The following is a 13,576-nucleotide window of genomic DNA, read 5'->3' as shown; positions in this document are numbered from 1 at the left end:
CGATATCATGAGCACTGGAACAGTACAAGTACCTTTAAAGCTGCCAAAATACGACACAGCTTACACATGTTTCTTGAGACAATAGCCAACACTGCAGAGGGAAAAAAAAAGTTACTGCACATGTCAGAACCATTTTTTGAGGTGAAAAGTAAGAAGTGCTGTGGGATGCTTTCTGTTTCACGGAATATAGACTTTCTTACGGTTAAACATCTTTTTCACAGGATCTCAAACAGTAAGGTGGACCAAATTCAATTTATCTTCTGAAAAAGAATGAAGGACTGAAGTATTATGTGGATTCAGTCCTTGATGTTTAAGAATGTAGGAATTTAAGAGTGATATGTACATATCATGCCTATCCATATATATCATGTGTGATCTGTCTTTATGAAAAAGAATACAAAGATATTCTAGTCCTCATGCAACATTCATTGATCCTGGAAGGAGTCTTGAAATAGAACAGTGTGTGATGCCATTTTAAAGAAATTATGTTCCAATACTTAAAATATCTAAGTTGACATACACGTGCTTTGTCTCATTTCATGCCTGATGCCACATGCGGGTCAACTGCCAGCAACTCTCTACAGTTCTGTGCACTCACTTCCGAACCACTTGAGAAGACTGGTCTTACTTGCATTTCCATGACGGCTTTGAGTTTCTACTCTGAGCATGGTAGGATGGCAGTTGTTGCATTCATTGGTCCTCTGTTCAGTGGAGGGTGTGTGGATTCAAAAAGATCTTTGAGGCAGCAGAGTTCATAAGGGGTTCCTAGTACTGCAAAATGGGAAGACTGTAGGCTCTTAGACATTTTGGGGAGCATTTTTGTGGATGCTGACTCTCATGCCTAAAGAGCTGCTTAATGAATTTGTGGAGAGGCTACTACACAATGTCAGCCTTTCTGGTGGATTTGCACATTGCGATTTTTTCACGGGATTGACACATTTTTTTTTACAAATCTTAATCCTAATACAAATTTATTGTTAGTACTGTGTTCTGACATCATCCTTTTGGATTTCTGCTGTGCTACAAAGAATCTCAATGTACATGATAAATTAGACATTAGCCTTTCTTTTTTCTTTCTCCTGGTGTTATCTCACAGGTTTTCTTTTTCTCTGTTGTGATTGATATCCATATGTGTTCTAAATTTGAATTACAATATGGTAAAAAATATGGATAAAATATTTGTTTCTATCTTTATACACAAATTTGTTGTGATGAATAGGTGACAAGATGATGTAGATTTTAATTTCAGGTTAGGAACACCAGCATTCTAACACAAATCTGATACTCTAGCTGCTTGTCAGACTGAAGATTTTCATGGCTAACTATGTTCTGTTATCTTTACTGACTTCAGGGCTGCAGCCAGATATGCCGTTTCTCCTTTTTTTTTTGGTCTTCAGTAGCAGTTAGTTTTCAGATTCTCCAAAACACTATGGGTATGTATGTACAATCTCCACTTCTGACCATTTAGAAAACATAACGAATTTGAAGCCAGGAGAATTTGAAGATTTGCGTGCAAACCAGTACATTTCTCTGCTTGCTTTTGGCACAGATGTTTTCATTTGGGTGTAGCAAAACTACCGATGATATAATTCTTTTCCTGAAAATACTCTTTAGGGCCAAAGAACCCATCCCAAAATGACTTCTATTAAATTTCTTTTACAGTGCAGGACACAAGAGAAATAAGAGATGTCAGTTTGAACAAGGAATTAAAAATATGCTTGTGTTTAATGGATCCCTATGACAAGGACACACTCTCAAAAGACAGCAACAGTCCTCCTTGGTCTCTTTAAACTGTGTAAAAAGTCTGGCTTTTAAACTTTGTTGCAACTTTAAGATGTAACAAGGTTTCTGGGAAAAAAAGTTAGCTGAATCAGTTAAATTGTTCATGAGTTAGTTTAAGCCTTTTCCTTTGGAAACGTAAATCTTTCTACTCTTTGCCTTTGATTATTGAATGCTATTTCGTAAGTGGAGAGAGGCTTTCCCGTTCAATGATCTCTTCATTCACAATTCCTCTTTATAGTCTATCTCTGTTATGGACGTTTGTCCCTTAGTTTTGGCCACAGTACATTTGTATTTTCTACTTCTCATATGCCTTCATACTCTTTGGCAATCTTACTTTCAGTGATCTTCCACGTGCATTGAAACTTGGCCCAAATGTGAAGAGTACACTACTACTAACAAGCCCAGTTTATACCTCAAAGCAGCAATTCGTATTTGATACTTTAACAACGCAAGAATTTAATTTGTAGCGATTTTCAGCTCTTATTTTGAGCCTGTGAAAACCCATGAACCAATGTAACCCATGTGAAATGTTCTGAACGCTTTAATTGCTGCCATCTTTCACAGATAGCCCTGCATGTTGCATCTATGCAGCTCATCAGTTTCAGGACCACAACCCCCTAGGCGAGGACCTATGTTCTATGATGGGCCATCAGCTACCCCTGACAGCGCCATTAATGGCCATTGGAGCACACGCACCGGGGGGCGGTGGAAGCACAAACCCATTGAAAGTCATCGATGGCAGATGCAGCGACGCTGTACCTGCGGACCTGCCATGTGGCCCCGGCCCGGCGGAAGGCTCTTCGCCTGGCAATAGGCCTTAGCCAGCGTCAGGCCGCGGCAGCCCCTGGGAAGGGGGGCGGAAGGCCTCGGCCCAGCATCGTGCCCTCCTCCCACCCGCAGCCCCGCGACCACATCCAAGAGGCGCAAGGAGGAGAAGGAGAAAAAGAACCGAGGCGGCTGCGGAGTCTTCCACGCACCGCCGCCTCGCCTACCCCTGGGCCGGGCCGGGCCCGCCCTCCTCCCAACTCGAGCACTCCCCTGCCCTGGACCTCGTCGGCCGCCGTCCGTCTCCCCAGGTGAACGCATATCCCTCCGCCGCGGCCGCCCTGCTGCTGGGCTCGCAGCCCCACAGTCCCCGGATGGAAGCTGTTATGGCCGCCAACAGCGACTCGACGGCCTATGGCGAGGGGCGAGGTAACTCTGCCAAGCGGCGCCGGCTGGGGAAGGGGGATTTCCGCGGGGTGCGGGGGGCCCGAAGCGAGCTGCGGCCAAGAGGAGCGGCAAGAAGAACCACCCGCGGCGGGGCAGGAAGTCGCCCCGTGGTAGCGCTGAGCTGTTAAGTAGTCCGTGCCCTCCGCGTCGCAAGTTCGTGGGGCGGCTGGGTCCGGCGGGGCGGCGGCCGGGGACGGCGGGCAGCGCCCGGCCGCGGCGGGGAGTGGGTGACAGTGCCTCGTGGCCGGCGCCGGGCTGCCTGTGGTGCCGTATTTCTCCGCCGGGCTACGGGCGGACGGGCGAGGTGTTGCGGCACCCCCGGCGCCCTGTGGGCGACCCGCGGCGGGCAGCCGCTGCCCGAGGAGCCGGGTGCATTCTGCGGAGCAGCTGGGGAGGGCAGGCGCCCCGCTCGCCCCCACCCTAAATTTTGGGGAGTGCCTGGTGCTGCCGGCGAGGTCGGCTGGAGCCTGCGACACCGCCCTGAGGCGGTGGCAGCTCCGGGGGCTCCCCGCCGTTCAGGCGTCACCGGCCGTTTCGCTTTTTGTCCCTGCTCTTCCCTGCTTCCACATCGCGGGGGACGGGGTCACAGCCCGCTCTCTGGTCCGGCCCCTCGGCAAGACCCGGCAGCGCCTGTGGGACGGGGCTCGTTAGCGGCGGGGCCGGGAGCCCCCTTTGGGTAGCCGGCCAGCGCGCTCGGCATCGCAGGTGTGGGCTTGAGGAAGCGGCTGTCTGTAGGTAGGTTGTAGCAGTGACCGTGAGTCACTGAAGCCTTGAGCTGCCGTCCTTGTAAATGGCAAGTTGTCTGTATGGCACGGGTGCCTGTGTTCGTTAGCTTTGAGAGGGATTTGGTACTTTGTTTTTACTTTATGTTTTATTTTTACAAAAGCAGCGTTTTGCTGCGTCAGATATTCTATCTGAGCGCCAGAAGCGCCGGCTCTGTGGGTTTCTGACAATCGAGTTCTGTAAGTTCCTGCATGTGTCCGTGGCTTTGTAGAGATGCAAACCACTCTAGATTTGCAGACACGTAGGATGAGACGAGCATGGGTAATAATTTAGCATAGTTTGGTTTGGCTTGTTTGCTTGTTTGTTTTTTTTTAGTAAAAATTAAATAAGTGTAGACAATTTTTATAGAAATCTCCAAAATGCTGCCTGCCTGGGCATGTCTATGGAATTAATTTTTTTTTGTTTGTTTTGTTTTGTTTTTTTTTCCCCTGTTCTAAGTGAGGAAAAAAAAAAGAAGTAAAAGGTAACTAACTTAAGAGTGTCTTACTCCTATCTATCATTTCTCACTAAAGTATATAGCAAAAACTTTTTCCTCCATGTGTACTTTTTTTAAACATATTGGACATACTGGAGCACTTTTGGGGAAGAAAATTAAGGCTTAGAGCCTCGAGTGGTTATGTATGCTTGTGCTTAGTGTTTTGGTCTGTCTTTTGTGTTTTATTTTTTTGTTTGTTTTTTTTTTTTTGTGTGTTAACTCTTTTGAGTTTTAACTGTGGTGCATGCTTGTGTATTTCCAGGGTTTGTATTCACCTTGTCTGCTTTGTAATCTGCTTACTCTTTTCAAATATTTATTTTGATGTAACATTCTATCTCCCAAATTTCTGCAGAACTTTCTAGAAAATTATAATTAGGTCTTTGCTATAGAAGTTATTACAATTTTTATTTAAGTGTTACTTTGAGTCCAAGTACCATTTTGAGGTACCAGTTACTACTTTCTGTCTTGGTTTTAAGTTATCATATGTTTATGCCTACCAGTTATGAATGCGTGAGATGCAGTGACAAAGCTAAGGTTAAAATAGGAGTTTTCTAGTGATTTTTAATCCTACCCATTAATTTAGACTCTTTATTGTTTTTGGTGGAGTCCTTTGGGAGAGAACATAACATGTATTTACAGTTTTTCTGTCTTCAGTGTATTAAAAATGTGCATACTATAAAAATGCAAAGGATTTCTATTTTTCAGCTTATTATTTCCTTTTGTTTCCAGACCTTTTTTCAGTATTTCTCCCGACTGTGGCCTTTTCTGAGCCTTACATATTTACCTCTTCTATGTATGTGGAAAAATGTTAAAAAGGCTGAAGAATTGAAGTCTTTTCTTAATGTGTAAGTTTGGTTTCTTCTTTGATAATGTACATTTAAAGATTCCTATGATTTTTTTTTTTTGCTAGTTGTTTGTTTCTATTAACTATTTTAATTTATTGAGCTGCAGGTGCTTGTTGATAGTTGCAAGCTACCCAATAATAATAGAGATATATTGCGTGGTTAAAGGAGATCTCTAATCAGATTTGAATATACCCAACTGAGACTCTTTGCCAAACATAAATGGTTTAGCGAAATGTTGTCCAGTTGGACCACATTGGCCTCATGTTAAAAGTCTGAGGCTTGTTCACTCTAACACTTGATCCACTTCTGTTTTTTATAGTGTTAACTGCATACATATTTTAGGTTTCAGTATTTAACATTATGACATTTTAACCTGCATGATAGGCAGCTACCTTAAATTCTATGGTTCTATGATGTATTGCATCATGCAACCTGTAATATTCATGCGTTGCATCTGTATTGAAGAAGTTCTTCAAGCAAACAGATTCTAGTTACTTATTCTTTTATGTGGGGATTCAGCTTGCTCCTGTTCAAATAAGAGATTTGCTGTTGACAAGAGAACGTATTACAATATAGTATTTTTGGTGAAAATGGAATATAACATAGAGTTGTGCCCTTCTGAAGTGTTTTAGCTTGGAAAGATTCCCAAGGAGTGAGTGTGTGCGTTTATGTGTCTGTGGTTTGTGGTGGTGTTGGTTTGTTTTGATTGCTTAGTTTTCTGGGGCCAGGGTTGAATGTCAGATGTCTTGCATGTCTCATAGCTGGAGCACACAGTTCATAGAATCATCATCGAATCAGAGAATACTAGATTGGAAGGGACCTTAGGAATCATGTGGTCCAACCTTTCTTGGCAAAGCATGGTACAAACTAGATGGCCCAGCACCCTGCCCAGCTGAGTCCAGTGCTGGGGAGTCCACCATTTTGCTGGAGGAGTTAACTGAATTTATTTGATATTGGAGCCTGTATAAAATGTCAAAATCTGTTTTGCCTTGTGCAGAAATGCTAATATATTTTCCAAAGGAATGCAGTAAAGCATAAAAGGAACATGCTTTTCTTGCTATGTGACACATGAACAAGGCCTTTTCAGTCTCCATTTTCTTTGTCTGGTATTTACATGTCTAGTGTTAGATACTTCCTTCTCACAGGACTATGTGAAAATATTTGGAAGGCTTTAGTGGTGATGCTTATGATGGCCTGGAGCTCCAGAAGCAGCTCTTGCACCTCATCACAATGAGGGAGAGGATATGGTAATTTTTTCAGTTTGAATGTCAATAGGATGATCTAATGAGTTCCCAGTCTGTGTTGCTTCAGGGTGGGCAGGAGGATAGACAGAGAGCTGCTGATCAGATTTCAGCTAATACTTAACTAACTTGCTATAAAGGGGAAAGTGACACTGATTTCTACTATGGAAAAACTTTTTAGTGTAAAGTGTTACGTAGTAGTAGAGAAAGAGTTCTTCCTTTTCAGTGTCACTTTTCAAAATCCAAGTTATTTTCACTGCTGTTCCATTTCTGTTGATTTTATGTTGACATGTGGGAGTGTTGTTTAAGCATAGACTTGAGCTGCTATAAATTATTAGTGTAGCCTGTTATGGAAGCACTGACATTGAGTCTGTAGCAAGACAGTAATACTGACCATACTTACTTGAGCCTCTTAATCCGTAGAGGAGTACTGTTGTCAGCCATGCGCTTGTTCTGAAAAGATTAACCTATACCCAGGAACATATGGTGAGAAACAAGAGTTAACGTGTATCTGGTTACCACCTCAGACTCATGTGATACTAAAGGTAGGCATGTGGAAAATTTATTGTAGAAGAGTGTGGTGGGTTTCCTGGTGTTGATAATGTCACATTAGTGAAGTAGATATTTTGTCAGATTGTTTTTTTTTCTTACTAAACACAATAAAATAGCAAACATGAGTAATAAAAATATCAGCTGCTGCTGAATTTGGCTTGTTTTTAGTATTTCATCTAGGTTCAGTTAGTGGTCCATGTCACAGAGGAGGTACAGTATTTATATTTGCTTGAGATCCTGAATAAGTAATAAATGCTAGTTTAATTTTTAAAAAGCAGCTTCTGTGATTTCTTAAGCTTACAGGATGTCGTGGTGTGGGAGAAACCCCAAATTTGATGACCTACAATTTCAGTGTTTTAATCTTTCAGTAGATGTTGTTCTTTAAAGCTTGTTTTTTCAAGATTTATGTATATTTTGTGGACATTCTCCAAGCAACAAACCAATGAACAACCCCACTCCAAGCACAAACATAGGTTACAGTTTAATGTCTCTTTTTTGCCTCATCCTTTTTTATCTCAAATGCTATTACAAAAATCAACAACTTCCAAGATTGGCATGTATTTACTAATGAATTGTAATGGGCATTCTAATTGCATTAGTTCAAAAAAGTAATACTTTGTTTTCTAATTTCAGGAGAATGAAATGGGGAAGTTCTAGAACCTTGAGAATAACTCGGCACAGTAGTCTTTTTTGCTGCAGGAACTAAGTCTAATCTCAAGAAATCATTTAAAGAAAAGGAAAACCTAAAATCATGCCATCTGAAAAGGAACAGTTTCTTTGTGATAAAAAGCAAATTATTTTGTTAAAACCTAATGCTGCGAAGAATTTTTCTACAGATACTACTTTGGGAAAAACAGATCCTTTGAAAAAAAAGGATCATTTGGTGAATGATCCTTTAAGTATGGTAACTCAACCAGCAATTTTAGATGTCAGTGTTGCTTATGAACTAAAAAATGTGAAAATTGATTTACCCAAGGTGAACATTCCAAATGAAGTATTACTGAAACATGAAGTTGATAGATTTAGAAGACTCTTTCAGTGTAAGCAGCAAACTGCAAGAAAGTCCGTAAGTCTAGAGAAAATAAACGGAAGCAGTCCCAGTTGTTCAGAGGGAAACCACTTGCAAAATAAACCAGAAGTGCCATTTGAAGAAGGATTGAAAACTGCAGCAAAAATACTGAATTTCACTTGTACGAAGTGCAAGGATAACATCAGATACAGCCCAAATGATCTGCACAAACATTTTCAGCTGTTACACTATGGCGAGTTGCCTTTGTATCCTTGTGAGATGTGTAACTTCTCGGCCAATGACTTCCAGTCACTTAAACAGCATAGGCTCACCCATCGTAGCACTTTAGTAAAATGTGAGCTCTGTAATGATGAGCGTATTTACACTTTGTTAGATTTGACAAAACACTTCAAATCAAAGCATTGTGCAAATGGTCACTTCCAATGTGAAAAATGTGGGTTTTCTACCCGGGATGTGGGCACATTTGTTCAGCACATTCATAGACATAATGAGATTCCATATAAATGTGGAGAATGTCATCACATAAGCTTTACAAAAGAGGAGTTCCAGGAACATCATCTTGGTCATACCAGAATGTTTCCATTTGGTTGTCAGTATTGCAGTTACAGGACACCTCGGAAAGACTGTCTTTTAAAACACATCATAGCTTTGCACAGAGACCACTTATATGCAAAAGAAAAACTGGAAAAGGAGAAATGTGAAAAAAAAATAGTGAAGACTCCAGAAGGACTGAAGCTTGTGTTAAGAAGGTATAAAATGGGAGCATCAAAAAAACCACTCTGGAGACGGAAAGAAATAAACAGTGAAAGTGACAAAATTGGAGAAAACAATGCACAAGTGCTAACAAGTGTGAATAAAACACAAACAAAAGATGAGGAGCTGAACCAATGTATGAGAAGTGTGGAAACAAATGAACAAAAAGATCAAATTATGTATACAGGAAAGCATAATTTCACGGGTGGAATGCTCTCTGCTACTACTGCACAACATAATAAAGCAGGTGATGGAACAAGTTACGGCCTGGGATTATTGAAAAATGCTGTTCATGGGCCAACAGTACTGATGGTAAAAAACAATAAAATATCTGTTCCAGCAAATTACAGTGCTAAATTTATGGGATTTAAAATGGTAGATGGAAAACAACATATTGTTATAAAGTTGTTACCTACGAATAAGCAAAATGTACATTTGTTGGGTCAGAAAGCTGATCCTGTTAAAGATGGATCTACAACTCCTTTGCTACAGACTGCTGATCCCTGTGGCTTGTCTTCAGGTGCTGTACCACATGTAACTGATCAGTCAACCTTAAAGAACAGTTCTCTTCACCCAGTAGCCCCCCCTCCCTTTTCTTGTTCTACTTCTCATTCGGGAAAAGCAAAAGTGGGAAAACAAAGTAACTCCTTATTGTATGATAGGAGTGTTTCTGAAGCTGTAGCACCTTCTAATGTAGCTGTAGGAAAAAGTATGAATTATTTGCCAATGAAGCTGGGCTCAACTGTACCTCCATGTGGTGAGGTGACAAAAGTTGGAACTCGAAGTAATATCTCGTGGGGAAGCTATAATCCTCCAAATCACCCTCAGGTATTGCCACCCCCTATTACAAATATGCTTCACTATGACCCTATGAAAATGCCCTTCTTTCCTAACCTGAAAATACAAAATGGTGGCCTGAATAATAGTAATGGAACTAACAATCTCTATTACTCAAATTCAGTGGATTCTTCTAATGAAAGATTGCTATCTTTTCACAACTATTCCAAAATGGACACTTCAGATGATCCATGTAGCATTTGGATGTCAGCAGAAGACGGGTACAAAGAATTTATATATAGCAAAACGCTTCCTTTTCAGGAGAGTAGAAGTAAATCTGCGTCTTCATATTCGGAGTCAGTGAACGTCTTAAAACCAGAGAAAGCTGTATCAATCCAATCAAATATTAATAAAACTTATGGGCACATAAACACTAAGAATAACTCTGTGTCTTCTAAAAACCAGTCTAAATGTGTTGTTGACAGCGAGTGTTTTATGGAGAGCGAACATAATGGCCAGCAGTATTTGGACACTAACAACCGTCAAGGCTTTGAGAATGTAGCTGAAAAATTCCAAGAAAATGCCTCTGATTGTGTTAACTCGGTCTTAATGCCTAAAATCACATCTGTTTTCTCATTGCAGAGTGAACAGGCAGCTAATTATTTATCGCCTGAAATAAACCAGTTACTTCAAGATGTTTTAAAAGTGAAAGCAACTACTCATCAAGAATCCCACAGCAAATCAAATAACTGCATAAAACTTCATTCTGACAAGCTGCTTTCTGGTCATGAGACAGGGAATAAAACCTTTATGCATTTAAAAAGCTCTGCAACTCCATGTGTTTTTCAGAGGCCCCCTCCTAATGTAGACTTTCATTTATGTAAGAGAGAGTTGAACACAAGAGGTAGCACAAATGAAGGTACACATTGTGGGAGAGAAAAACAGACACCCAGGACATCATATGCTTCACAGGGAATGGATAAATTGCCCAGAACTCCAGGTGCTGGTTCATTGCTAAAGACTCCTACAGATACAGTTGTAACACAGCAATTAGGAAAAGATAAAATACTGTCTACAACCCCAAATCCTCGCGGCTTGTCACCAGTTCTTCAGGAGCAGAAGAAACCCCTTTTAGTTCAGTCCCCTTCATCAAGATTTTTTGTTCCTTTGCACCTTGCTAACCAGCCTGGACTACGGGTGGTTTCAGGAAAATCTCTTCCATCAACCAGTCCGTCAGATGGGCATGTGACTAAAGGTGTTCCAGCATCTTTTGTTTTAAATAAGGGACCTGGAATGATTTTGACTTTTAGCAGGGCAATTGGAACAGTTGCAAATGTACCTAGTGATAGTTCTCAGGTTTTAGGGAGAGTTGCATCTGGAGAATATGGTAAAATAACCATGCCAGCTTCAAAAGTGGAGGCGAAAAATGACAGTTTCAGAAGCATGAGAAGCTCCTGTAATGGGAGAGCATGTAGTACAGCAAATGACTCGTTGAGTAGCATGCCATTCAAAGGACCTCTTGTAATTACAGACTCATCAGAGTCGACTCTGAGAGGAATTTCTTCTGTGAAGGTGTTACCAGAGCATCAGGATGCTGTCAGCCGTTCCTTGGAGTCAGTAAACCAGCAGGAAATTAAACAGAAACAACATGTTTATGCACTTTTGCCTGATGTACAGCAGGCAGTTCTTCTGAAATGTGTGACACCAAACAAGCCTGTAGTTCATAAACATAGTGTTTTTCAGGACAATGCTCATTATCAAAATTGTCAACCAAAGAAAACTGGAGCCATGCAACAAAAGCTTTTTCTGAAAATTAAGACTTCAGATACACTGGCTGGTACAACTCAGTCAGTTAGCAACTCAGTGCCCTCACTGCCTTTGGATAACTTGCAGTCCCTTACTCCTGCACTAGCACAGAAACAAACTAATCTTACTTCTAATGATGCCTTAATCTTACCAGGTAGGTTAATGCCAGCAGATGCCTATTTGGCAAGCTGTAATCCAGCATGTTGTGTACCTCCTGTAGAACCTGTTTATTCTACTAAGTCTGCAGGGACATGGTTGCAAAATGGTTCTATTGAGAGTACTGCTAACAACAGGAATAACTTTGGTAGTCAGAAGTCCACATGGAGCACCCAAAACAGAACTGCAAAAGTAAAACCTCATTTAAAACAAACTGGGTCTAAAAGTTCCAAAACTGTGGGTGTGCAAAGAAAAAAGAATTCCAAACGGAAAAGTAAGGATAATTGCCCAGAACCTCCAAGAAAGAAAATAATGTTGCACAGAAAGCGTAAAGAAAAGAATCAGGCGGAAGTTATTAGTGAATCAGGTGTCCCTTACAAACTGAGGGCATCAAAAGAAACTGTGAGGACTTTGAAATTACTTCCTTTTAACTCTAAACAGCTTATAAAATGCCCCCGGAGAAATCAACCAGTTGTTGTGCTTAACCATCCTGATGCAGATGTTCCTGAAGTTGTAAATGTAATGAAAACCGTTGCTAAATTTAAGGGACATGTTCTTAAGGTTTCATTGTCAAAAAGAACTATTGAAGCGCTTTTGCAGCCAGCTTTCTGCAATCCTTTGGACAGAACTACTGATGATCTTTCTCAAAAGAGGCACAGGACAATAAAACCTATTAGCCCTGTAAAAGAAAGGTTTGTCTTAAAATTGACACTGAAAAAGACTAGCAAAAACAATTACCAGATTGTAAAAACTACCTCTGATAATACCTTGAAAGCTAAGTTTAGCTGCTGGTTTTGTGGTAGAATATTTGACAATCAGGATAATTGGGTAGGACATGGACAGAGGCATTTGATGGAGGCTACTCGAGACTGGAATTCATTAATGTAATGATGACCAGTGAAGAAAATCTAAGTATCATACATTACAGATTTTTTTCAAAGAGAATCAACTGAGCTAGGATACATAAGTAATTTTGTTTTGTATTTCAGTATTGTAACTGAGGTTTAGAAAAGATGCAGAGTGCTTGTTTTTTAAAAGGAAGAGCAGATTCTGTGTAGCCATCAAGCTTTGAGACAGATCAAGGAGATTTGTGGTTTAGATAACTTGTAACTAACTGCAAATACAATTCCATAAAAATATATTATTTTTTGTTACTACTATCATGTCCTATATTTTTATTCTATAGAATGAGTTTTCAGGGCTTTTATTCTGTATATATTTTAAAAAATCTAAACATGTAAATATTTTTATACCTTTCAGTTATTTGTTATAATTCTTGCACAGAAATTGCCCCTCCCCCCAGTTTTTCAATTCTGTGCATGCACTACTAAAAACAATTTTTAAAATCTTCTCAACTACACACAGCTGTTATCCTGGGATTTTTGTTATTTTCACTTGTTAACTTTTGATTTTGCTTTTCAGGGATTGAACACTATTGTTAGCAAGTGCCTAAAAGATGTGAAGCAGTTTACATTATGTCAGTTGTGTAACCATAGGTCTATATAGGCCCATTTCCCCAATAGTTTCATTTAAACAAAGCCATATGTGAATGCTTTAAGCTATGCACATGACACTTGTACTATTTCTGTGCAGTTTGTCTACTTTCTTAGTGAAGTATTTTTCATATAAATTAATAAAATGTTACGATTGTGGTAATATGGTGAGCCTGAGAATGGATTCAGTTGAAAAGATACAGTATATATATTCATAATGTATATGGTGTTTAAGAATGGTGAACATTCCTAATCTGTATTGACTCTGTCACTATTAAATTTGTTATAACTTGTGTTTACAGATTATGACTGTGAGCATTTATAGAAAATACCTTTGTACCATGTCTGCCACAAACTACAGGAAGGCCAGGATATGGTGAAGTGCAAAGCACCATTTTAGACCTCTAACTGCATTGCAGTTTTATTCTAGCTGGTTGTAATTTGTTCCCATAATGACTAAATAGTATTTTCTGCTATTTAAATCTCTGAGGTTTAGGTTGTGTGCAAGCCTAGGGATAGTTCCCTGTGACTCTTTCTACAAGATGAAAGTGAAGATTGACTTACTACCAATGAAACAATTGGAAGTGTTCCATGGATGTCACAGGGATATCACCAATAACAGAATTTGACTTATGTTACATTTTAAAGGGTGTTACAATGAAAATGATTTA

General features: G+C 40.2%; 1 protein-coding gene across 3 annotated transcripts; it reads left to right on the top strand.

Moving 5' to 3' along the window:
• Positions 1-2,818: 2,818 nt before the first annotated feature.
• On the top strand, positions 2,819-13,197 carry ZNF518A (zinc finger protein 518A). 3 transcript variants are annotated; one of them, XM_057402287.1, is made up of 3 exons: positions 2,819-2,976; positions 4,982-5,097; positions 7,524-13,197. In XM_057402287.1, exon 3 carries the CDS (start codon positions 7,642-7,644, stop codon positions 12,298-12,300), a length of 4,659 nt encoding a protein of 1,552 aa, XP_057258270.1. In that variant the 5' UTR covers positions 2,819-2,976; positions 4,982-5,097; positions 7,524-7,641; the 3' UTR covers positions 12,301-13,197. The 3 variants fall into 3 exon arrangements, with proteins under 3 accessions (XP_057258270.1, XP_057258272.1, XP_057258271.1); XM_057402288.1 differs by lacking the exon at positions 2,819-2,976 and adding an exon at positions 3,583-3,729; XM_057402289.1 differs by lacking the exon at positions 4,982-5,097 and having other exon boundaries at positions 2,828-2,976.
• Positions 13,198-13,576: the final 379 nt, after the last annotated feature.

The sequence above is a fragment of the Pezoporus wallicus genome, unplaced genomic scaffold, assembly GCF_028554395.1.
Source record: "Pezoporus wallicus isolate ANWC-B61680 ecotype Strahan unplaced genomic scaffold, APGP_CSIRO_Pwel_v1 contig_6787, whole genome shotgun sequence".
In the NCBI taxonomy this organism is placed as follows: Eukaryota; Metazoa; Chordata; class Aves; order Psittaciformes; family Psittacidae; genus Pezoporus; species Pezoporus wallicus.
This window is presented reverse-complemented; position numbering and strand designations above follow the sequence as displayed.

Excerpts from the sequence above, each read along its gene's own strand:
- ZNF518A (XM_057402287.1), top strand. The coding sequence starts at position 7,642 with ATGCCATCTGAAAAGGAACAGTTTCTTTGTGATAAAAAGCAAATTATT.